At 43.0% G+C, this 27,059-nt stretch overlaps 1 protein-coding gene across 5 annotated transcripts in view; it reads left to right on the plus strand.

Moving 5' to 3' along the window:
* The window catches only part of plekhg5b (pleckstrin homology domain containing, family G (with RhoGef domain) member 5b), a 110,055-nt gene that overhangs the window by 68,605 nt on the left and 14,391 nt on the right, over positions 1-27,059 (plus strand). For 4 of the 5 annotated variants that reach the window (XM_049581348.1, XM_049581347.1, XM_049581346.1 and 1 more), the window contains 6 exons: positions 1,892-2,033; positions 4,444-4,543; positions 4,779-4,839; positions 5,278-5,369; positions 5,454-5,590; positions 10,866-11,038. In XM_049581348.1, the coding sequence (XP_049437305.1) occupies positions 1,892-2,033; positions 4,444-4,543; positions 4,779-4,839; positions 5,278-5,369; positions 5,454-5,590; positions 10,866-11,038 (705 nt within the window). Of the gene's footprint in view, positions 1-1,891; positions 2,034-4,443; positions 4,544-4,778; positions 4,840-5,277; positions 5,370-5,453; positions 5,591-10,865; positions 11,039-26,283; positions 26,742-27,059 lie in introns of those variants that run through there. The other variant, XM_049581350.1, reaches the window with a different exon arrangement.

Below are 27,059 nucleotides of genomic sequence, written 5' to 3' on the forward strand. Positions count from 1 at the left end.
ACAGCCTCACAGACTTGCTAGCATGGCTGTGGACTTGTTTTTGGTAAGACAGGTAAATAAAGGGCAGTTTTACAACGTGGATGTTATCTTTATAGATTTGGATATTACTCCTATCAGATAAACGTGTTTCATGCCGTGCCGCACTTTGTTGTAATGGTGTCACCGTGTTCCCAGAGCTCAGCAATGACTTTTATACAACATTATGAAATGAACCAAAACTATGAATGTAACACCCAAGTTGTAAAAAGCTGGGGTTGTGCGCACTGGACGAGAGCATGTCATGTTCACCACAGCAAACAAGGCCGTTCTGTGGGCCTCACTGACTCCTGTCACTCAGTCTCTTTCTATTTAAAACCTCTCTCTGGTCGGGGGCTCTGTCTGGGTTTAGTGACCCTGGGTGCGTGAGAGGAAGGGAGGAGTCGGTGCTGGTGGTGGCAGAGAGGACAGAGAAGAAAGGGAGAGAGGGGAAGAAGAGGAGAAGACCCTAGCTTGCCGAGCTCATTGCAAGGCTGTTTAATCTCCGCACGACCGTCAGATGGCTTTGACAGAGCACAGGCACCAATTAGGCTGCGAGATTAGGGGGGCTTTGTACTTCTGAAAAGCTTCTGCATGGACCTTTTTTCCCTTCCTTCCTGCCTTGGGTTTATATCTTTACTGGGACTCCTCACCCTCCCATAACCTTATCCCTCCTTCCTCCCCTCCTTCCTCCTGTCCTCCTGCGGCCCTGCGACCTGCTCCTTAAAATCTGCGATTATACCTGGCTAGACACTGAGAGGAGTGGATTAATAAGGCAGCTCGTCAGTGCGGCTGGACGGGGGCACGCTGCAGAGTGAATTAGCAGGCCGCTGACGTGGTGAGTTGGATGTTTATTGGGGTCCTGCTGGCATGGATATGGAGCCAAATTGCAGGAGTGGAGGAGACTCCTGCTCCGGTCAGCAGGATGTGACGGTAGAGTACCAGAAGTGGGGACAGAGAGTCGTTTGCTTTGAAATCTGAGTTACTCAATAGCACTTACACGCTGTTATGTATAGCAGGCGCATGTGGCTGTGCATGTGAGTGTGTTACAGCAGTAGAGTTGCTTCAGACGGGCCTGTATGACAGGGTTTTGTCAGAGGATGCTTCTGTTCGTGATTAATTATCGTTGTTGTTTTTACATGAAAGCTAGTCTCCCTAGCTTGCGGTCAAACCCGTGTCGTGCACACATTTACACACTCATGCAGAGACACACTGCTCCTCCCGAGTACATGGACACAATGACAGGAAGTACATTAGCTGGACCTCCATTGTATCTCCCCATACATCCTCGCTTCCTGAGCCGGGTGTGGGCAGTGGCGGAGGTGGACACAGGGTGGAGATGTAGAAGAGCGGCGGCGACGGCTACGGGGGGGCGTCGGATCTGTCTGGGCCGAGACAGAGAGACAGAGAGATCCTTAATCCTGCAGCCTTCTGCTGCCTGTCGCCCCAGCTCGGAGCTTTCAGAGCTCTGCGGCCTGAAAGTCTGACTGACCCGCGGTCAGTTTCATTGTTTCACCTCCCAGGATACGATTTTAGATTACATAAGGGGTAAGCTGGTCCCAGCTCAGCACGCAAGGTGAAAAACTAACTTAAAGTAAATTAGTTGCCATCCCACAGAGGGGGACAGATGGTGGGAAGGTGGGAGCCATCAGACCTCAGGAATGCCCGCGGCCGCCTCTGTGGTCATTTAATCGTGGCAGAAACAATAGTGAGGCAGGGAGCTGTTAACTCTCAATGTGTGTGACTGTTTTACCCTTTTCACTTTGGCCCAGTCTGTTAAAATGTTTTTGTCTTTTAATGCAGGGACCTGGAGTTCTTGGCAGTGATGTGATCTGATTTTCTCTTGTCCTCTCCTCCCCTCTGTGTCTGCTTTTAGGTTTGCCACCACCCAGACTGCCAAGACCTGAATAACAAAAGCCCCCTTCACCTGTGTGAGTCATGTGACTCACGCAGCCATTCAGAGAACACAGACAACATGCACTTTGATCGGCACCCCCGATTTGACTTACAACCTCAAGGTGGGTTGTTTCTTTATTTGGTAATCCTTCCTGTTACAGTGATGTCATACCCATCGCAGGATTTCACTGTGTAGATATCACAGTTGTTTTTTTTTATTGTCGTCTAAATAAGGCAAAAACTGTGAATCAACATTTTCCTGTTCCATATGTAAAATTCTGACTTATGATTTGTGTAATCATTTAATGCATGTCTCAGTCAAATTCTCGCCGTTACTCTTATTAAAGGGTTGGTTCATCACACTTTTCTCAAGTGACCCTGATCATGACACATTTTGTTTCACGTCATTCACCCACCCAAACATTGTGTCTCAGCAGCAGGTTACAAACATGCTGATGTCATTTTGTCATCAGTAGAAGTTGCTTGAAGCAAATCAGGACATTTTACAGTGTAGGAGTTGTTACTCCTGTGAATCAAATTAACAACAACATCCTGTGCAGCTTTGTCAGTCTCATCCACACTTCTGGGCATTTTTGTGACTATTTGTCTGTCGTTATTTTTCATGGGTGGTACGAGGCAAGCTACGCAGGAAGATGAGGTTTTTATTTATTCATTTATTTTTAGCTTTATTTTTATTGGTGGTAAGGGGTCGGTAGAAGCCACACATTGGTACAGAACAGGGTTTTTCAGCTAAGCGCTCAGTAGGTTACATCCCTTTGTGTATACGATCCATTTTTTCCAGTGTTTTGAAGATTGATCAACTGGTGGTCTTAAAGAAAATTAGATTTTCTTCATACAGTGAATTTCATTATAATTGCGATCCAGTCGTCCATGTGATGGCTTTCTTGCTCGCGGCGAAAAGTACTTTGTAAAGGTTTTTGTCCTGGGGTTCAACATGACAAAAGAACAATCAACTTCTATTCCAAAGATGTTCCTTATTTCTTTGACAGTCTCTTGCCACTATGGAGAAATCAGTGGGCACCCCCCAAAACATTGCTTTTATATTCTTAATCCTGCCTACAAAGCACTGATTGGTCGACTGTTTTTTACAGCTGGTAGATCTTTCTTAAGTGGACATAATGCCTGACCTCATTGAACTGCTGTACAAATCATAGACGTTGAGCGGCGATTCAGAGGTCTGCAACCAGGCTAACCAGCGATGTTAAATATGTCCCTGAGATTTCCCCACAAACACACTGGCAGTGAATTGAATTTTGTTAATTAAAATCTGGTTATTCCAGATAACCTACAAACCTCACGATGAATTTTTTGTTTTCAATAGAGCTTTATTCTATTGAGAAATCGTCCATAAGAAAACTATCCAGAGCAGGTGGTTTCAAAGTCCGACACCTTGGGCTTCAACTTGAGCCCTGTCTTTTAGCCCAGTGGTTCCCAACCAGTGGGTCATGGGTCCATTCAGAATGAACTGCAAGCGATTTGCAAACATGTCAACTTTGTAAAAAACACACTTTATATTGAAGCACAGTGAATTTCTGGCACAGAGCTTTTAATTTGAAGTGCCGTTTCCTGCTGTAGAGTGAGTGACTTACTGACAGCTCCTTGACAGAGACTGCAAACTAGCTCGACAACATGGCTGAACACAAGTTTGACGCTGAATATATTCAACTGTGTGGACTTTAAACTGATGACTTATTAGAAATCTGGACCAGTTGGGAACCACTGATTTATCCTGTATTTTTATCATTTGGAAAATCAAAAAGTATTAAAGTATGCCGAATTATCTGTTCCTGCTAGAGGTGTACTCATGGACGTACAGACCACTATAACTGGATTACTTTTATACTGAAGAAACTTAAAAACGTGGTGATTCTCAGGCAAATTCTGGAGTTACAGGGATCGTCTTGTTTCTGTGATTTCTAATCAGATTGATGGACGTTATTTGTGTTGAACACTCAGATGTACTTTAAGATCTAGATACTGAACCCCAAGATGGTGCCCATTCAGTCCAGTGAAAATTACTCCCATGGCACGTACACCAAAAAAGTTTGTAGCTTCTGCGTTTACATATGTGGTATGCGGCCCACTGTATATACGCAGTAGAGTTTTCTCGGCTTGAGGAAAGTTTTGCAAATATTAAACCTCCATGGATCATAATAGGAAGAGTCATATTTGACCTTGTTTGCAGTTCGAAGTGTCTTGTCAATAGTTTTACAGACGTCTCTTTTATAATGGTGGTCTATGGGGAAATGCTTTTTGGCCTGCTTTCAAGTTGCCAGTGGAAAGAATTAGAAGCAAGGCTGAGCAGCGTTCCTGGGGGCATGGAGTGAACACCACAGACAGAATCCCCTCAGTTGAGACAAACACATCAAAACCTAAATAAATTAGAGCAAAACTCAGGGGGGAAGAAATCTTCTAAATTTGTGTGAACTGACCCTTTAAAGCTTGATATTAAAGGTTGCCGTAGTTGTGATGAAACAGAAGTAATGACTGCTGTGTTTTCTTGACCTTTAGCCTCCATCCTGGCTCGGAACGTGTCCACGCGCTCCTGTCCCCCGCGCACCAGCCCCCCCTCCGACCTGGAGGAAGAGGATGAGGGGAGCAACGACCGCGGGTCAGTAACCCTCCGTTCTGTCATGCTAGTGTTCATGTGTTCCCGCCTGTCAGTGGAGCTCTTGTCCTTTCTCACTGGAGGATAAATTACAGCCATGAAATGTTTGTCTCCTGACAGTTTGATCACTTCTGTCCAAGTCTCAACGGTCACGTTAAACAGTTTCCTCTGATGTTGGGTTCCTTTGAGGAACTGGTGTATGAACAGCTATGATAATGTGTGTGTAACTGTTTTGCAGGGAGCGTAAAACAGGGGGGATGAAGCTGGTGAAAAAGAAGCCACGGAGACGACACACTGATGTAAGTAATCGTGCAGACAAATGGGCTGCAGTGTGTAATATACAAAGCCCAACCCCCCCCCTTTCCTTTTCATGAAACCACAGTTTGATTTCTGTTCCTGGAAGGAGTCTGTGTGCTCGCCTGAGAGACTTTACAGGATCTGTGGGGGGGTTAACGATACTTGTCACTCGCTGTGTGACTCAGAGTTACATGTAAAAGCACAGTTTCTCACAAATGGTGCACAGTACAAGCAGAGAGGTGTGCTGTGAGGAGAGCAGCCACCATTATTCCGAGCAACGCTGCTGTAACATAATGGTATCTCCCAGGCTGCTTTGTGTCTGAGTCAGGCAGCGTAGTGAAAAGGAGCCCCCCTGTGGATCTGCTGAGAGCTCACATACAGCCCGAGCAGAGCTGCAGCCCCACCTGTGTAAACTAATAGTGTGTCTGTTCCCCCTGCAGGACCCCAGTAAGGAGTGCTTCAGCCTTAAGTTTGATCTCAACGTGGACATCAACACAGAAATCGTACCTGCAATGAAAAAGAAAACCCTGAGGTAAGAGCGGCCACATAGAATAAGTTACAAGAGTTTGAAATGAACCGTAATTAACAGCTTCTCTTTCTCTCTGTGTGCAAACAGAGAGGTTCTGGGTCCAGTGTTTGAGAGGAACGGCATCGAGCTGTCCCGGGTCAACTTGTTCCTGGATCAGTCCAACACGCCGCTGTCCCTCAACTTCGAGGCCTACCGTTTTGGAGGACACTACCTCAAAGTGAAAGGTAAAAACACACCATGAGCCAAACACAAACTTCAGCACAGAATCAACTCCACCTTGCAGTAAGGCCTCATCCTCTGTCTGAGTCATTGGGGCATGTGCACTGAGGATTTATCGCCCTCTATAGGCATTGAAGAATGAAATTAGATTGGTTCTTCAATCCATGGTTGGCGACACACCCCCAGTTTGGAGAAGCAGGCAGGAGTGCCAGCACACACGCAAGAAATGTAGTGCTGTGGACAGGGGCAGCAACAATATGTTTAATAGCCACCTGCTATATTTAGAATATATTCACTGCTTTAATTTGCCACCAGAAGGCCCATTCCTTTGGCACTTTACATGCTTAACTGCAGCACTTCATGATTTCAGAACCATAACTATGCTGCACTGTAACACACGGCAGATCAGCTGCTCTCAACTCAAACTAAAAAAACATACAGGTGAGGCAACATCACAATAAGCCACGTCAGGGGGACTCAAACGCTAATCAATAAAAGTAGATTTGAGCCTGGACTTTAACAAGTCAATGGACAGGGCAGATCTGATTGAGACAGAGATGCTGTTCCACAGTTTGGGGGCAGACACAGCAAACACATGATCACCCCTGAGTTTGAATCTCAGCTGACCTGAGGGACCTTTTGGTAGAATAAGGGGTTAGGAGGTCTGCGATGTGGGATGGGGCCAGACATTTAAGGGCTTTGTAAAACCACTGTTTGAGTCGTATTTTCAGTCGTTTACCGGGGAGACAACAATTACAAGTAAATAATTTAAAAAGCTAATTGGTGACTAAAGCTGCGGACACACCAAACCGACATCGAAGAACTAGCGGCGACGCCAACTGTTGTGTCGCCTCACGTCGCCCTGTGTCAGTCACATTTGAACACACTACACAGACTATCCGACGGCCAAGTAGCACATATGTTCTGCTCCTGCGTGAGAGAGAGCAGAGTGACAGAGTGGTACATCCTGACAGCTGAGGGGTTTCCTATCTGTGCAGCCGAGCACCACAGCACCTCCACGGACTATTACAGACGGTCCTGGTGTTTCCTCCGCAGGCTCCTCTTCACTCAGCTGCCCAACAAACCCGCTGCTTCTTCCCACTTTAATCTGAATAACAAACCAGGGCTCGGTGCTCTGGTTGGATCCAAACGGAGAGCCGGGGCTAGCTCAGAGACTAGCAGAGGCTAACTGGCTGTGCGTCCCTCCGGTCATGCTGCGGCTAACGCTCCGCTAGCCGCTCCCAGCTAGCCCTGGTTTGTTATTCAGGTTAAAGTGGGAAGAAGCAGCGGATCTGTCGGGCAGCTGAGTGAAGTGGAGCCTGAGGAGGAAGCACTGGTTAGCCCCGGTTTCACTACAGGCAGATTCAATTGCTACAGGGGCGAGGGAATAAAACCTGAACAGCCAAACAGAGTGGTCTCTCTCACCGACAAGCTCTGCCGCTGATTGAACATGCTCAATCGGCCAAAAAGCCGCCAACGCCAAAGTGCCAATGGTGCGGGACACACCGCAAAAACTAGGGTGACAGACGCTCACCGACGGCCCAACTTTGGTCGACAGCCGACTGTCGGCTTGGTGTGTCAGGGCCTTAAGTGATGACGTAATGCTGTTCACTGTGGAGACAAAAGGAACCCTTTTATAAACCAGAGTATGCAGTGGAACTTTTGCAGAGGAAGACTAGATGGGCTGAGAGGGAGATGTGTAGGAATACAAGAGTTCTACAGTTGAGAAAATGTAGTGCCAAAGGAAAGGGCTGTGTGACGGCAAAGTAAAGTGGTGAAAACATTTTTAATAATGTGTACACCTAGAATGATATTAATATTTTTCAGCAGGACTTTTTGCCCCCGCCCATAGCAGTTCATTGCTTAGCTTCTGTGTCAGTACTCCTGTCTGCTTCTCTAAACTGGAGGCGTGCCAGTTGACATCTATTGTCTGTCACAAACTGACTATAGATAAGTACCTCATACAACCTCACTTAAAAAAAAATCTCAACTGTCCCTTTAAGGACTGCACTGATATTTTTCTCAGCTGAGAATGGCGTGTTTATGCTCATCCAATATGTATTTTAAGGTTTCTGTGTTTGAGACACAAAATATGCTCACAAGGAGCCGCTATGCCTGATTTATCACTGCAGAATGACAAATGTGTCTGAGATTTAACTTGTGAGAAAAGCTTGAACTAAATTTGTGGCACCGTTTTATTGGATGCACACTGAGGGCGAGAGATGAGCCAGATCGAAGCGGTGAGACGAGTCTTTTTACAGCAATAATTTAGTCGGAGCGGTTAAGAAGTTCTAGTGAAATTCTCCCGGATTGATTCTGAACTTTTAATCGCTGATGTTTTTGTTTATGTAACAACATCAGGTCGTTCTAACATATACCTTTCCTCTTGCAGAATATATTTTCACATTCTCACTTCTGTTCAACCAGTATGTCAGGTGCAACAGCAGGAAACACTTTCACTTGCACATTCATCACTGTACGAACACATGCAGCATGTGTTATAACAGCCCAGCATCAGATCTTTACTAGCTGAACTGGGACTGAGCTCATTTTTATCTTTAGTCTTTGGTCAACATTTTGCATCCATGAGGTCAGTTTACAGCTGGTTAGTAAATATCCTCCATCGTCTTCCTCCTGTTGTGTCAGAATATAACATCATGTGTGCTGTGAATGTTTAGTCACTCGAACAATATTTTTCTTTTGAAAGTCACTGACAACATGGCCGGTAACAGGCGGGTCGCGTCTGCATTTTCCAACTTATTTCTAATTAAGTCATAATCATGATTAAGTTGTTGGGTATCTCTGAAAGGACTGTGGACAGACAATAGGACCATAAACTTTTAAAATAAATGAGAAAAACAGCAGCATCATGTGCTGATGTTTTGCTTTGTTCATAGAAAGTAGGCAGCCTTTCAGTCCTGTATTTTGGTGTATTTTAGACGTCACAGTGTTCTTATTTGCGAGTCCTAAACAATGACCAAGCACGTGAGATGACGGAGGCCAGTTTCCTCTCACATGCTTCTGACCAGGAGGAAAAGGGAGTGGACTGTACAGAGGTGATCAGAGCTACAAGGGAAAACACATCACTGCTCTGCTCAGTCTTTTTCCAGAAGTGTGATTAAGATTCCCATAAATCCCTTAATAATAATGTAGCAGCAGCAGCAGCAGCAGCAGCATGATGACTGTGCCAGCTCCCTCTCCCCAGTGGAAACTAGGAATGGTGCTCCTTCTGAGCGATCGCTGCAGTTACACTTGCCTCAGTTTCCATATCACAGGCCTGTTTAAGCCATCCATAAAACAGATCTGCGCCATGACTAATGGCTATTCTTTTGAAATGTTCACCTGCCCGACTCACAGTCTGGAGTTACATGCTGAAACAGAGGTCGAGGGCAAACGGTCTACAGCTGTTAGGTCATGTGGGTGGAGGGTTAAACAGTTTTTATAAAGATGACAACTGAGGATCTGCATTGTTCTGCTCTGTTTTGTTCTATATTGTTAAAATGCTCAATCACATTATTATTTCTTCTTAAGCTTTAACAATATTAAAGTGGCTATAATCAATATTTTTATATGAATCATAGATCACATATATGTGAAAGGTGTTGCTTGACGAAGCCACAGTGTTCTTCTCACTCTGCAGTTCCACTTAGCTATACGAATCGGTTCATCATGTTTCAGCTCATTGTTTTGTTTTCAGCCTGCAACTTTAATGTTTAAATTTACTCTCACAGTTGGTTGTTTTCAGAAAAAAAAAACCTTTGAAAAAGTGACCTACTGTGCCTGGCCATCATCAAACGGCATACAGGCAAAGTTAGCTGATGAACCGAGCTGATGAACATAGTGGAGCGTTTAGCAGATAAAGAGGAGTTGGTAGAGTCCAATAGAAGATCTAAAAGGACAGAATAACGGGGCTGAAATTTGCCAGGTGGACAGAAACACATCTCAGAATAAATTATGATATTCCTCCATGTTTGCTGGATGTGTGAATAGACAACATTTTATTTACAAGTTCACCATATTAACTTAAAGTTCGTGTGAACAATTTGTTTCTGCTTCCCAGAAGTGGCCGAAAAATATTTTATTACGGGTTTAACTTGTAAAACATTTGTTCGGTTTTGGTTTCTGTTTACCATAGACTGTATAAAATAATGGATGTAGCTACCCTGACATCACCCAGTGGTTTCTGGACACCCATATCGAAGCTTTGAGTCTGGCATTTTGACCGTCACCATCTTGTTTTTTGGAGCAAGAAGTGACATACTTGGTGAGAGGGTGGAGCTATTGCTAGCTGCTAGCTTGGTTAGCATGGTGCATTTACAGCTACTATTAACTGTGAGAATGCTAATGCTAATTTCTGCTTGTGATAAAAGGCTTGAAACGATTAAAATAAATTGTACTTGCGGAAAAAACTGAACATCTGACTCCTTAGACGGTCTTTTTGTACAATCAAATGCTAAACAAGAGTTTTATAGGCGAACTTAAGTTTAAGCCTTGATATGTAAACAGGTGAGTTATATAAAAAAAATTGTCCACTATACAGTTGTCATGGATGGTGAAATTAGCAGTAGAGACCAAAACTGTTTTTATACCGGACTGTAAACATGTTTCTTTCAGCTGCAGAGTTTGGCATTCTAACATGGGTGTCTATGGGCATTGACTCGCTCTTGGAGCCAGCCTCAAGTGGCCGTTAGAGGAACTGCAGTTTTTGGCACTTCATCGTTGGCTTACTTTTTCAGCCCCAGGAGTTGCTGCTTGGTAGAGACCAAAAACAGAGCTAAAAGAGAGTGAATATTGGAGTTACATCAACCAGGTGGACAGAAGCACAGCTCAGAATGAAGTATAATGTTGCTCCGTATGTGCTGGATGTGTAGACAACAACATGATAACAAGCTCACCATATCAACTTAAACATTTGATTTTGTGTGAACAACTTGTCTCTGCTGCTTTCAAGTGCCAAAAAAAACCAAAACATTTTATTACAGGTTTAACAGAAGTTTGTCTGTGTTTTTTGTTGGTAATATACCCTGTGATGTTTACAAGGGTCTGTTAAAGGATTAACTTCAAGAAAAACATCAAACTCAAAACTCTGGGTGTGGTACTCTGTGTAAAATGTCTCAAATAAGGAGACAAGTAAACTTGAAATAAAGCACTTGACATTTTGACCATAGTGATAAATCATACAGATCCTAAATAAATAATGATCTGAAGGTTGTGCAAGTTTTCAGTTTTGCAAAATTCCCTTTCCCACACGACTCAGCCTCCTTTTTTTTTTTCATGTAGCACGGCTGGGTGATGAGCTGAAGGTGGAGCAGGGTGTGAAGGACTTGCGGTCGCTCAGTCTGCCCAACATGAAGCCCTCTGGCGGTCAGAGCCAGAGCCCCTACATCCTCACCCCGGGCAGCGAGAAGGTGGAGCATGGATCTCTGGGACGAAAAGAAAGTGTGGATCTGTTGGTGAGTTGGATCTGGCTGGACGGGATAATAGTATCTCTTGATGGTGGTTATGTTTCATGTGAGGCTCGTCACTGTCTCTCAGACTCATCAAACCAAACACACCATCCCATTTAACCACACACAAACACAGACACACCCTGTGACTCGTACTGTTTTGCCACACCCTTTACTATTTTCCATCACTTCACCTCCTCTTCCCTTACTCCCATAATGCCTTGGGCCAGGTTAGTATCTCATGGTAATCCCACCATGACCTCATGGTATTGCATTACCTTTATCTGCCCAGCAGAACCCTGGGAATGTATTTTTGGATTTCCCTTACAGTCTACTGCCAGCTGTGTGCGTGTGTCTTTGTGCACATACTCGTGTATGTGCATGTCGGTGTGCTCGGTGCTGCCAACTGAGCCCTCGAGTCTCATTTGATGATGAGTTCACTCAGGAACACTCTGTGCCACTTCAGCACTTCCTGCAGCTACAGGAAGTGGCTGTTTTGTTACTGGTGAGAGACGCTGAGAGGCTGACGGAAGCCTGCAGGATCCTGGTCCCGCCAAACACAGAGCAGACAGTCACTGGGTTCATGTTGTGGCACAGAACGACACAGGCCCAGAAATGCAGCTCTTAAACATGATGAAGCTGTTTTCAGCGTTCCACTGTGGATTAATTTTAGCAATAATGAAGTATTCTTTATCCTCTGCATACAGCTGCAACTAACAATTACTTTAACAAGCCAGACAGAGTCCAAGCTGACAAAGTGACTGTTAGCACTACCCCAGCCTAATTAGTTACCATTGGTATGTGTGTCAAACTGACCATTCTTGTGTAGCCCAATTAAGTTTTGCCAGTTGAAATGACGACTCTTGTTAAAGGTACTTTCACACCTGCCCTGTTTTGTTCAGTTCAATCGAACTATGTTCACGTTCCCCTGCTGGTTGTTTGGGCAGGTGTGAACACAGCAATCACACTCAGGTGCGCACTAAACCAACCAGACCGAGACCTTCTTGAAGAGGTGGTCTCAGTCCGGTTACAAACGAACTCTGGTGCGGTTCGTTTGTGGTGAGAACGTGTTCCGACCTGGATCTGAACCAACTGCAGTCACATGCCACATTGTTTGGGTTAAACATGAGCATGTTACAGTCCTGGAGGATTATTAATGTGCACCTCCTCCTGTACTGCCTTAATATGCACATTCAGCACATCCAATGCATCAGAACAATGTTGCCATAACAGCAACCCCCTATTAGCTGTGTAAAGAGATAGTAGAGAATGAAGTCACACTACCTCTTTGTGTGTTACAATCAGAGTTTGTCTATAGTTTGTTGTGGTAAGCCGGTCCAGCTGTGCGTGCATGTGTGTATCTCACTGGCTAGCTCGTCGCCGCTGCTTTGCACTGCGCTCATGTGGTGGTTACCACTGAAATCATGATGTAAGTGCCGTTGAAGCATAGCTCCCACCCTCTGGTTCCCCCGTGGTTAACAGTGTTAGCTCTGTTAGCACTGTTGCCATTGTTTTTGTACTGTTTATGGAGTTAGCACCATTAGCTGCTAGCTGCCAGCTGCCAGCTCAGCCACATTCATGTTAAGAACCATGTTCAGACTTTCACATAGAGCCCCTTTATGTTGTTTTTTTACCCTAAACTCTGATAACATGCAGGACCAGCTCACACACAGCGAGGCAATACTACGAAGTGAATCTGCTCCTCATGAATTGAGCCTCTTTTTTTTTTTTTTGTTTTTTACAAAAGCAGACTTATGGTTGCTAAACTATGATTGGACAATTACTGTTCAGAGGAGAGTGTTATCTAACTATTAAATGCTTGTTTTGTCTAAAACTCAAAGATATTTAATTTACAGATTAAAGCAGTAAATCCTCATTTGAGAAGGTGGAACCATCTGATCTGTATTTTGCTCCATAAATGACCTGAATGATTAAATCAGTTATATGAGATACAAGAGCTGCTGTTGTTCTGTCAGCTGCAGAGCGCTGCAGGTTCATGGGCTCCCCAGCTCGGCTTGCTCTACAACAGCAGCACGATTCAACAGTCGAATATTTTATAAACAGTATTATAGATCAACAATTGAAATTGCTTCCTCTGCATGTCGGTATTGTCGCTGAAGAGGAGCTGAACAAAGTGGTTGCTTAGCAACATCCGCTCCCAGTAGGAGCAGTGATTTGTGTTCGGCACAATAATATTTACATGAGCAGTTGTATTGTCACCGGTGTGTGTGTGTTATCGCCAGATGTTTAACAGTTGCTCCAACTTGAATCATCTTCATGAGGTCATCCCCATGCCCTCCAGAAGAAGGAGTGAGCACAGTTATTGTTCGGGAGGACACAGTTTAGAGAGCAGATACAAGTGTCCAAAATATTGATACAAAGAAATCTGATCCATCTCATGTTGGATCACGTCCTGCGCACATGAAACTCTTATTACTGCGCAGTATTTGTAACCCTGCTGATGCTGTGTGCTTTGATTACCTCTTGAGTTCAGAGAATTTGTTTGATGAACATATTTTATTTTCCATTTAAAACTGTCTTGTGTTCAGATGTGCATTATGGGATGGTTGATACTTTTTTTTATCTAATACCAAGTAAAACCTGCACCAGCATCACAGAAATCAATACAAGTATCAATATCTATATAATGTTTTTATTGTTAAAAGCAGGTAATGTAATATCAAGTGGAATGTGTCATGATTAATGAGGGGAATGGATTATTACCAGCAATTGATAATTTGAATAATTTTTTAAAAGTATAAATTAATTAAATAAAACAAAAATAAAAATTGAAAAAGTAATTAAAAAATAACTTAAATTAATTAAAGAAAGTATTCATGAACACAGGATGTAATTTAACGTGTGATGGATCCATTTCTTTTTTGTATCGATCCCATTGACGCTAATACTGATACTTAATGAAGCTGTGTGCAACATCAGTTCAGAGTCTGAGTGGGATTGTCTACACATGGCTCTCAACATGGAGGTGGTTCAGCTGGGCGCTAGGAGCTAATGATGCTAACAACACAAACAGTTCTAACAGAGCAAACTGTTTTAATGTAGGGGGGAATCACAGTTGGACATTACACTATTGTGACGATGCTGACGCCGTTATCATGTGTAACCGCCGTATGTGTTGAGCGAGGAGAATTAGCTGGCCTGTGGGACTTACCATAGATGCACTAATACAGTGGTTCTCAAATGGTGTGCACATTATTATTGCAATATTCAACTGGGCCTTTTCAAAAAGTTATGAATGAATTTTCACTTGACTGTATTAGTATATTGTGCACATCCATTTCCTAATAAAGAGGTGAGCTCTACCCAAAAATGTAATTTAACTTAATCTAATTTCATTTCATTTTAAAAACTTAACGGGGAATCTACTTGTCACTGTTCGTGTGAGGGAATTATAAATGTGAGACACATCACATTATCTTATATTATTTCCCGTTTATTGGTGTTTTGATGTCACTTTAAAACATTTAAAATTACTTCTTGAATCATTTTGTGGCACTAGGCCCGTGAGCTGTCTGCTCCCAGATCTTAAACTGAACCAACATGGCGGCACTTGTGTAAACTTTCTCTTATATTACGGAAACAGTTCACTGAAATTTGTTTCTGAGCTGGAAAAAACAGCCATGCAGCTGCTGAACGTGTCTTCCAATTACGCCGACAAAAGAGTTAGTTTTAGTTTTAGTTTTTCAGAGGTGGCAGGTGACAATAGATGCTACTGATTTGCATATAAAGTAGCCTAGATTAGACTTTACGCAGATGAGGAGTGGACGCCCCGCCTCCTGAAACACAGCGATGCACGACCAGAATGCCTTGCACAGCTGCTTACAGAGACAATAAATGGAAATGACACGTCCTGTGGTCACGTACCAAGATATGCACACGTAGCCGGACTGTGTCCACGCACAGAAGTAGCATGACTTCATGACACCATTACTGTACTATATCTACTTTATACTATATTTATTATATATCTTTACACAGCAAGAAGTTGTTTGCTGCTGTAATACTGATAATATAATCATAATGCTGCCAATTCAAATATAGTCAAATACTGTCTCATAAATCATGACACATCTCTCTCTTACATGACATCAGCTGCTTCTGTCTCTTTGTGATGAACTGTGCCGTACTGTAGTTTCGTCATGCTGCTGTGGACCTCCCTGTGGTAATTCTTACTTTTGGTGTTTGCTCAGGTTTGGTCCTTGAAACAATTAATTTGTTGCTAAACACCCTCGAGACATGTCTTGACCCACTTCTGGGTGAGGTTGATTGTATGTGTGCATGTACACACACTGTAAACAGGCATCAGTGTTGATGTCATCGTTGCTTTAGGCGGGGAAACAGGTAGAGGCTGGGTCAAAGCATTTTACTGCCATCTGTGGCGGTAAGTCACCGGTTAGTCATCACGTGGAGACATAAACACTGGAGGTTGCCGAGGAAAGCAGAGTTTTAGTCATACAGTATCTGACCTCCTGTTGCTGACTGGAACTGTTGCATTTTATTTTGTCTGTGCCATCAAAGTAGAGATGGTGTAATTCCTTTGCTATGAACTTTGTCAAAGAATGTGAACGTGCCCTCGCTGTAGGTGACGACTTGTCAGTTATGTTGAGTGTTAATGTGGGGAAAGTGATGTCAGTGATGAGCGCAGTCCTCAGGGGGGCAGTGATGTGCTGCTTGTGATGCTCTGATGAAAGCTGCTGTCTGTGGGATGTCTGGCAGAATACACACAGTGTCTGACTGTCAGTGTGTCTGTGTGGAGTTATAAGGACATTTCTGTAGAGCTAAAACTTTATTCATCTGCAGTTCATCATTCTTTAAAAGTCCTCCACTCAAAAATGTGTTTTCCTTATTGCTACTTTTTGATGACAGAAGGCTGTTTTCACATTAAAGTGTCTCTGAGGTCACCTTGAATCTAAAGTCAAGACGTGTGCGAGCAGGATTTTGTGACGTCACGACTAGTTTGGAGTCCAGTCATGGTTCAGTATACAATTAATACGTGAGATGTTGAAACTTGTGCACATTGACTCAGAATCGACTTTCTGGTAAAGTCTGAGACATCTTGAATCTCGTAGGTAAACTTTTAATGAAAAAGTTTTGCAAAATTATAGATTATGCATTTTTTTGATGAGGCAGAAGTGATTATAGGTATCTGAAATCAAATCAGACACAAATTATTATTCAAAGACAGTATTTTATAGCGTTAAAACATGTTTATAGAGGACCTTAAAGCTAAAATTCACTGGCTTCAGCTTCTCAAATGTCAATATTTGCAATAACTTAATACAATAAACTACTAATATATTTGTTTTTTTGACTGATGGTCGAGCAATATGATTATTTTAGCTTGGGCTCTTGGAAATTTTGGTTGGTATTTGTCACTTTTTCTCATATTTTACCGACTAAATAATGAATTGGTTAATCGAGAAAATAGTGCAATTCCACAAAGGTTGAGATATTGTATAAAGTGTACATAAAAACCAAATACAATGATTTACATGTCCTTGTCGACATACAGTTGGGAAAATAAATATTCAACATGTCAAAATTCTGTCATAATAACTCTTTTTGTGGGTGTATTTAGCCAAGTGTTGAAAATGAAAATACTCCTGTGCTCCAGCCCCACATTTTTCATTTCTCTGTCTCTGAAACTATTTGAGAATGACTCATAAATTATTCACTCTTGGACCCAAATAAAGAGCCTCCTGCCACAGAACCAAAGCTCGCTGAACTCTATTGGATACTTTTGTCTTTAACAGACTCGGCAGCAGAAGCCCTGTGATCCGTGTTGGGTGCCAGCCCATATTTTATGAAAGCTATTTGAAGGACAAAGGCTCCTCTTGGACATGCGGGCACTGAGTGCGCTCTTTGAGTTTCTATGGCAGCAGCTTTGGCACTCGCCATTAAAATGTATGCGTGCCTGCTTTTTATGGAATGGAGGGCTTCGCTCAAAGATGTTCAGATATTTGCTTGGTGACCGGATTCACAGCCTGGCATGGCAGCGGCTTGTGCCAGGCGTCGGAGGAAACGCAGCCAAGTCCTGTCCTTTACTGTGCAGAGTTCCTCTTTTGTTTAAATGAAGGTATTTCAAGTTTATTATTGCGTGCATGTTAGATTTTATAGACCCTGGCAGCGTTGTGATAGGCTGCAGAGAGCTTTGATGATCCAGATTGATTATTTTACAACGGGGAGCCTCGGCCAAGCTCTCTGATTGGTCGAAGACGCATTCCAACCTTGCTGATAGTTCCCACAAAGCACCGCTGCCCCTTATAATATCAGCAGTGTATCAACTGATCTGAAGCAAGTTCAACTTTTAACCTGCGTGCCTCAGCGTGGGAGTAGAAAAACACGTTTATAGCTTCAAAGAAAAATTCAGCATCCTGTATTTTACAGTGAGTGGATGAGAGCCACGTCTATTTTGGACCAGTTAAACTAAAACTAAAATCTGGAAGTTGGGATCCCCCCTGTGCTTCCTCTGCAGTAGCTGTGACTCATTTTACCTGTTTGGTCTGTTGCAGTCATTCGTCTCCGGGGTCAAGGCTCAGGATGTTTGTGGTCCATATGCAGAGAAATATGACGTCTGGTTGGAGCAGAAACAAAACTTAAGTACACAGGGGGCTTATAAAACATCTGCATTGCTGATACAGTATCACAGCAGCTCACACGGTTCAAACTTGTCTTTCCTGTTTGCTGAGAAGAGAAACTGTAAGTTTTACAGTCGTCATAAAGATAACTCAACTGTCTGTGACCTCGTGATGCTCAGTAAGCATGTACAGGACATTGATCCTCGCTCTGTGGCAGCTTTTATATAACACACGACCATCAGTTGCCACAGCACGCTGAGCACAACACCGACGAGGCGCGTCAACTCCGCCGCTCTGGGTGAAGTTAAACACATAAAACCCTGCAGCAGGGGGAAAGTGTTTTAACTCACAGTAAGATTATCTGATCCAGAGATCAAGCGGGATCACGTTACAGTTAACAGTTGGATGGTTTTGGCTTTCCCAGGGAGTTAATGTAAGGTAATGGATCCTCCATATGTGTGTCAGTGCTCAGGCATCCCATAATGCACTGGGCCAACACAGCAGGGAAAGCCTTATATACTCAGTTCTAGACCTCAATACTTGTGTGGTACAAACTGAAATGTGTCTGTAACGCTGAGTTTATAAAGTTTTCTGCGCAGTAAAGCTGCTGTTTGATTTCTGTAATCTTATTTACCTTTATATTGATCAGATAGTTCCTATGTGCGTATCTTTAGATCAGCGTAATCAATGTAACACTTGAGAAAGTTGGCTTCCCTTTTTAAAGGTGCAGCATGAAGGATTTAGGGGGATATATTGGCAGAAATGGAATCTAATGTATGTTTTTATTCGTCAATAATCGCTTGGGACTAGGAATCGTGTTTTCGTTACCTTCAAACGCACACACCTGACATGTCGCACTGCAGCTCATTAATAGACGACCACACAAAGTTATTACTACTTTTACTAAAAGATCTGTACTTCTGCTTCTACTACTGTGCTTGATTTTCCACAGCTATGACTCGCCAGACACTCAGTACGTTTACATGTACGCAGTAGTCGAGCTAATCTCATAGCTCGGCTGATCAGTCAAGTCGGACTTCTCGTCTTGTCTGAGTATACATGCAGAAGAGAAAATTGAATTTCTGACCAAGTACGTCTGACTCTGCTTCGATAGGCGGCGTTGTGTCCTTTTTAATATAGTGCATATTGTTCTTTAAAATAATTACAATTATTATAAATAATTTGTTTTCCTACCATCCATAAACTTCAAAATGTTTGGCTCCTTTAGCTGTCGGAGCATGAATGTAGTTTTCTCATCCGTCCAGAAATGCGTCTTCTGCTTCTCGGTCGCCATGGTGTTTGATGGTTTTTCCGGGAATTACTGCACTGCTGCTACATCATGTCCTTCTTCTTCCAGGTGAAAGCCTGTGAAAGAAAAAGTGGTGCATGCACAGAACGCCGAGTCCGACTCCACTCGGACTAAGTGGATACATGCAGCAATAGTCTGATTTTCAATCGAATTATCTATGTGTGTTAGTCGAGCTACGGATAGTCCAATTTCAGTCAGACTAAGCTGTTTACATGCATTTAAAATCTGGTTTCAGTCGGACTGAGCCAATAATTCGATTTTCTGAAGCTACATGTAAACGAAGCTCTGGATATTTCTCAACCTCAGCAATGAGTCTCCCATAATCTATTCTTTGTCGCACTTGAGACACAGCAGCAGCTAGAGTTCTCTTCATGCGTCAGTGAGGAGAGGAGTCGAGCTGCCGTAGGAGCAGAGACAAAGAGCTGCTATGGGAGCTGATATGTACAAGCAGAGAGCAAATGGGGGGGAAATGCATTTAATTGTGTCGCCCAGGGTGGCGCGTCTGGGAGCGCCGATGTGCATCTAGCTGCTGTCAGTGTGGGGTTGTACATTGAAAATAATAGGGCCATATATTTTAGAATGAGCTGTTTATATCTGTAGAGTGGGTCATTTTCCACTGAGTCCGCCATGATTCTACAGTAGCCCGGAACAGACAAACCAAACACCAGCTCCAGACAGGGCCATTCACGTATTCTTGTCAGCCATCTCAAGGCACCTCATGATTCATGATTACAGAACGATTATTAATGCATCAAAATTTTTGATTTCTATACGGGACTAATTTTTTCCTCTTAGTGTGCTACTTTTAATACATAGCGTTTTTGTTATGATCCAGAGCAGATGCATTTGCTTCCATTATCTTTAATTAATATCATAATACTAACTACTGGAAAGCCAAAATGCTCCCATACGCTACCTTTTAATCCAGGGGCTACCAGTCAGATGCATCCGTCTGCGTTTGCTCATGCTCCGACATCCTCACCAAAACTCAAGACGTAGCCAAGCTTGGAACATAAACACATTGCTGATGTTTTACGTATGTTACGTCTTACAATCCAGTTGGTTCAACCGTAAGGAACGTACAGCCTGGTCTTACAAAATTGTTATGAGTGATCAAAATGTGTGATTTGGTTTTAAAAAATTTCCAATTATCGACTTTTCTGCATCGAGACAAAATGTTTCAAGAAAAACCTGCGACACAACTAGGAATCAACCCCCCCTCCCCCCACATCCACACTAACTAGTATCTGTATTGCTTGATTAGAGCCTAAATGATCAATCCATTAATCAGTCAGTGTAAAAATTAATCTGCAACTGTTCTGATTATCGATTAGTTTCCCTTTTTCAGCAAAAATCACGACACTGATCTGCAGATGAGCATTAGCTTCAGCCTTGCAGTAGTTCACACATCGGAAAAAGAAACAGACTCAGGGCTTTGCCTCGGGGGTGGATGCTTTGTTATGTAATACACAACATAGGTAGATAATGTTGTTTCATAACAGACAAGGACTCTGAGAAACACGTCGCTGACAAAAGCTCCCAAAAGCCTCCAGGGCTGAAGACGCGGCGATGACGTACTGTGAGCCTACATTTCAGACAGTGGAAGGAGTGGCAAGTGTCTCGTCTTCTCCCTGTTGGTGTACTGAACCCAAAACACAGCGACTCATGGGTTATTTTCTTCCAGTCTGTTCTGAGTGATATTGTATTCAGCTCATACAATGCTCTCAGTGTGCTTTGTTTCGGCAGGCGGAAGACGTGTGGCAGAAACAATTGTCATTATTTATTTCCTCTTTTTCAAACTGGGTCACACAGAATGTTTTTCCCCCCTCCGTCTGCATTACACAGCGAGTGGATGGTAATGTGTGGAGATTGTTCCTCAGCCGGGTCGTCACATCCAACAGCTCAGCTCTTCTCTCGCTATCTGATGGCTCACAATGGGGACAATTGTGGATGAACACAGAGCCACTTACAATGACAATGGTTGAATCAGCGGCGGTCACACGGGCCTCCACCGAGGTGTTCCACACAACAGGCAGTATAGTTTGTTAATAGAGTGAGAAGTGTCGGTGATTGAGTTGATAAAGTCTAATATAAGACCTGAATGTTTGCTTTCATCCCCGACATCAGTGTTAGGGTGTAAAGGAAGAAACCTGATTTGATTCAGTGTCAAAACTATGCACTTGTTTGTGTCTCTAGGTCCTTAAAAAGTTTTAAATTCAGTGATAAAACTGAGGTTATCCTTGTGGGTACTAAATCTACTTTGGCTGAACCACACAGTTTCACTCTAACCATTTACAACTCCAAAGTCAGTCCATCCCCACAGGTTAAGACTCTGGGTGTCATCCTGCACAGTGCACCGTCCTTTGAGACCCACATTAACAATGTTACTCGGTCTGCATACTTTCATCTACGAAACATTAATCATCTTCGCCCGTCACTTACACCTCAGAGCGCTGCTGTCCTCGTTCACTCTTTGGATACATCCTGTATCTGTCCTCTTTGGTCTCCCTCTCAAGTGTCTCCATAAACTCAGTCAGTCCGCCCGTATCATTACCAGAACCCCCTCCATAGATCATATCACTCCTGTTCTCCAGAAGCTTCTCTGGCTTTTGATTCCAAGATTCTGCTTCTCACCATCACAATCGAGCCCCTTCCTACCTGTCGGAAGTTCATGTCTACACACCCTCCCATGCTCTGAGATCCTCTTCTGCAAACCAGCTCACATCACCATCTGCCAGCTTGACCACCTCTGGAACTCTCTTCCCCACGACATTCGCAATATTGATTCCTATTGTGCTTTTAAATCCCATCTGAAAACACACCTTTACAAGCTGGCATATGCCTAATAATTATGATTTTTGTCTCGTCTTTTTATCAACTTTTATTGTATAGTACAGAACTCCTTGACTTTATGATCTATGGATTCATTGCTGCTTGTTTTTTAGCTATGTCTTGCAACTCAAGACATGACAGGATTACTCGAGGACACCTTATAAATGCGTTATTATCATTAGTAGTGCTAGTAGTAGTATTAGTTCAGTTTTAGAGTCAAGAAATTGTCCAAATTTTACATTTTTAAGGTTATAATTCCCACAAACGTCTAATTTTATGCATCAATTTTTTAATTTCTTATTGTCAAAATGAGTTAAGCTCCTGTGCATTTCTGGTGTTAGAACTTTAAACCACTTTTTACTTGATACTTGCACTTAATTATACTTGATTTGCCCAAAAATCAGTCATGTTTAAAGGGGGAAAAAGCAGAATATTCTCTAATATGAGCCTCTTCAATCTCAGAATTTGCTGCATTTCTCACATTTATCTCATTGCAGACAGAATATTTGACGGTTTTGGACTGTTGGTGGAACAAAATGGGACTTTTGAAAACTCGATTATTGGATTTCTTACAGTTTAAATAATAATAACGGATAATGCAAAGATCAATTGCACCCTGATAGTTTGTAAAAGCTCAATTTGCAGAGCGCATATTCATATGTTACATAATCATCTAATTACTCAAAGTGAAAGTCGCCTGTTTGTGTTACTGTTAAGATTTTATATAAGAATCATTAACACTTTTAATTGCTGGATCCGTCTTTGCCCAAACTGTGTGTGAAGAACTAAGATGACTTGTGTGGTTTTTTAGCACACTCTCTAATTAAACTAATTATACGAGGTGCTGGGAGACTGTAATTTATTCCCCATATGGCGTGGGAGGAGCTACATGTTGAGCGGGCTGAGCAGGTGTGTGTGTGTGCTGGAAAGGTGAGAGTGTGTGTGTGGGAAGACAAAGAACTTCCCCTGATGCCTAAAGGTGGAGATTACTGCAGGGCGAACACACACACACCTTTTATGATTGTCGTTTGTTTGACCGTTGGTCTGCGGTTCACAGTATGTGCAGGATCAGGTAGTGAGGTGAAGGAGCTGCCATGCTGCTCTCTGCGCTGCACGTCTGTCTGCACTGTGATTTCCTGGAAATGGATTCTTCCTGAGTTTTTGGAATTACCACTGTGCTTTTTCTTTCATTTACTCCATTACACTTTTGTCCCTGAGGTTTTGGGAATTTTTGTTTTGTTTTGTTTTGCGGGAAAATGGTTCGTTTTGGTCGTCTGTCATCGTGGCGCAGCTGGGACCTGCTGCATGTGGACTCAGAGATTCCTGAGTCACCTTCTCCTGACACGAAACCGACGCTGACTGACTGTCAGGTGAGATGTTTGCTGACACGTCTGTGCAGTGATGATGATGATTATGTAGTTTAATAAGACAACATTACCTGAAGCTTCTGTTGACAGTGGAAATAATACGGTTTGCAACAATCAGTTCATGATGTGCAACTATTTGATATTGATATTTTGGAAAGTTTTTTAAAAATATTTCATAGTAATTTTCTTTTTTTTTTTATGACATTTTCTTTTTTTTTTAGGTTTTCTTTTAAAGAATACAGAAACCAAAGTGCTATGTGTGTGTCAAACACAAAACACACTTAAAATAACATTTTTTAAAAAAAAATTAGGGGAGGTTTGTTGCCATTTTTTAAAGCAAGCTAGCTTCTTAAATGGGGAGCTTTTCTTAACCAAACATGATGATAACCTGGATTTTTGGGGGTTTTGGACTGTGTTATACAAAAAACAGACATTTGAAGGCATCACTTTGAACTGTGAGTAGTTATAACAGGCATTATATAGATTAAAAGACTAATTAATTTAATTTAAATGGCTCCAATATGTTTACACTTGATTTAAATTCAACTTAATTTATGGTCGTATACAAAAAGTTCCACTTTTATCCCTTGTTTAGTTTCTCATTGATCTCATCTCCTCTGCCCTGAGGTAAACTGTGTGTGTGTGGGTGAGGTGTGATGATGGGGTCAGGTGATGGCGGTCCAGGAAAAGCAGCGTTGTTTTGACAGCTCTCATCTCTCACCTCAGGCTGAAAGCTTCTGTTTGTGTCGCTGCGGTGTGGCAGTCATCAGGTCGTCATTATTGGAACTGAAACGGCCTTGAAACGTGCAGCGTGTGTTGACCACCGCAGGGGTTTATTTTAGTTTCTGTTTCCTGGTTGTGAGCGTGTGTGTGTTGGTGTTGGTGTGTGTCCAGGCTCTCAGGAAGGTCAGTGTCACGCTGTTTTCCCATCGTTAATCAACCCACCTGATCAAGGGGAGTTGTTATCAGTTGACTAACATACAGGCAGTAGCAGTGGGCAGAGAGAGGAGGAGGAGGAGTGTGTGTGTGTGTGGGGGGGGGGGGGGTCTCTTTGCTCTTTGTCACCACTTATTTTAATACAATCCCCCCATTTAAAGATTTTCTCCTTTCCAGGCCAAGGTTAACACCACAAACCGCGGTGATAAGATAAGGCTGCGAGGGGGACACAAGGCTTGATATCGTTAACGTGGCTGGCCCGCTGCACAAGTCGCACAGCCCCCGAGTCGAGTCGCTGTGTAACAAAGAGAGCTCCGGATCTGGCTGCCCTCTGTCCTGACTGACAGGTTTACACAGGAGGCACATGGGGAACCTTGTAAACATAATTAGTTAGACAGACACGACTAAGGGCAGTGTAGTGTTTACTGTGAGGGTGTATTTGCTTTGTGTGACATAAATCTTCTCAGGTTTATTATCTGTGGAAATATAATTGACTCTGATGAAATTACCACAATGCTTTAGGGCTGCAACTAATGCCTGGAAAACTTTTAAACACCCTCTCACATTTAAAGACTATGTGCTTTTTGTAAGTCACACACTATCAGATTTTGCAAAGACTGGGGATCTTGCAGTGTCACTGTTTGTAAGACTACAGCGATTTCCCTTTTGAGATTATTTCCCATCCTGCTCCCAGTGGAAAATACTACGCCCAACTCCATTTAAAAAACCATACATTTTTAACAATTCCTCAAATGTCTGCAAAAACACATGACTCTGTAAACACAATATTTAAGGTGTCACATGTCGACAGTATTCTTGTTAAAGCGGCATCAACATATTCTATAAAAATAAACTGTATTTGCGTACAAATTTTACATTTTAGTTTTTGCTGCCTCTACTTGCTGCCAGCCTCCTTTGGTTAGCTGCACTATCTTGGCGGCAGGAGACCCTGGGAATGAGAAGTGATCTGTTTCATGAGAGCTAGTTGGTGGATCAGATACACATCAAACTTAACACCAGCTCTTGTTCCCTCGACAACTTTTCCACAGTCCAAGAGAACCGAGACTTGTTCACACGCCCCCTGTGGGAGTCCCCTCCATGTTTACTGTCTGGTTTTCTGCGTCCTGTTTGGTGCTGGAGAGAGCACAGCTATTGGTTGTCGACAATGTTCATGCCATTGAATTTCTGTATTCACATGAGCCAAGACTAGAAACTTGCAATTACATCACACGTGTTTGATTTTGTCCGAACGTCAAGACGAGTTTTAAATGTTTGAGATCACAGGAGTGCTCACCAACTGAGTTAAAACAGTTGTTTGATGTAAGGCCGGCATTACAGTCTTTTTTTTTCTCTGATCATTGGTTTAGTCAGTGAAATTTCAAACGCATTGTGAAAAATGCCTGGCTGAGAGCACAAGCAGACATCTTCAAATTGCTTTTTTTGGCTGACCAACAGTCCAAGACCCCAAAGACATTCAGTTTGCAACGAACCAATAGAATCAGCAAATCAAGACAATTTAAAAACTAGAACCAGAGACGCTTAATGGCCTATCACAATAGTTGCAGATACATTTTCTGTTGATCTACTAAGTAGTTCACCTCTACAAAGTTTGGCAGAGACAAGATGAAGTTTTTGATTGAAGCTCTTAGTGGAAGTGAAACCTTCTCTTTGCGATAAATGTTCTGAAATCAATTTTGTAGTGGTTTGGTGCTGTATACATATAAATTAACTGGTCTTAAGTTGACTTTCTGCTGCTCCTGGAGGAGGTGGTGTGCCTGTGCTTATCTCGTGGGGATAAGCAGCGTATTAAATGTGCTGAAACATGCAAGTAAACAAAGGGAATTTCCCGTTTGGTCATTATCGGGACATTTCTTGTTCCTTGTTTTGGCCAGCCAGCTTGGCATTGTTCAGAGGTCTCCAGGCAAAACAATGATTTCAGATAGCACAAAGAATAGTGGACCGACTTCAAATACGAGCAAAGAATGAAGCGTCCCAACTGTTTACAGTCACCCTGTCATTTTCTTGGGTGTTATTCAGGTAATTGCTGTGAAAGGGAGCTAATGTTTCATAAGTAGTGAGAAGTTGGTTGTTGAGGATGTGTGTTTGAAGCAGGGAGCTCTCTACAAGCTGTCACCCTCTCTCCGCCTCCTAATATTCAGATCAGCCACCCTTTTTTTTTCTACCCTGGCCCTGCCTCCTCTTTCCTGCCCGACACAATGAGGCAGGATCCTCCTGGTTGCTATGACTTCAGGCCAGTGTCTGTATGAAATGCACCCGCTGACTGTTTGGACAGCAGGACAGGACAGAGACACATCCCGCTTCAAAGAGACACTGCTGTCGGGCACGGCAGGACTCGGCAGACAGACACCACAAACCCGGACTCTGTCAGCTGGAACGGGACGCTTTCAAGACCAGATGAAGTTCAACACTTAGTGTCTTGATGGGGGAATAATAACGTGGCGGTGTTACAGTTGTCACTCAGCTTTCTCGGGGCTGGTTTGGCGTCACAAGTCCGGACGGCGTGGATGTGTGTTTTACACGGTGGAGAGAGGAGGATAGAAGTTGAGAGAGCGCAGCAGCTGGTTCCAGAATGGGCTGCGATCCATGAATCCAATTGAAGGATTAGGATGGTTTTTGTTTCTTTTGACATGCCTCTGGCGTCAATGGTGAGCACTGTTAATGTGGTGGGAAACTGCTGGTAGCTTCTATCCCTGTGTCCTTTTTAATTACAACTTCCTGGCTTTTGTCTTTGTCTTTCAGAAACCACTTTCTTGTTAAAGTGGTCGTCAGAACATTTGCTTTCTGCAGTATGTTGACTTTTATTGATGTGATTTGCTGAAACACATAATTAGAAAAGCTCCAGTGTCTGTTTTTGCTCTTCTTCTCCCGCCTGTTTTAAATCTGGAGAGGTTAAAGTGCTGTCATGTTCCTCTAACACAGCCTAAACTAACCAGGTTTCAGTTTCCCAGGCGGTGTGTTGTCAG

Source organism: Epinephelus fuscoguttatus, linkage group LG7, assembly GCF_011397635.1.
Source record: "Epinephelus fuscoguttatus linkage group LG7, E.fuscoguttatus.final_Chr_v1".
Lineage (NCBI taxonomy): Eukaryota > Metazoa > Chordata > Actinopteri > Perciformes > Serranidae > Epinephelus > Epinephelus fuscoguttatus.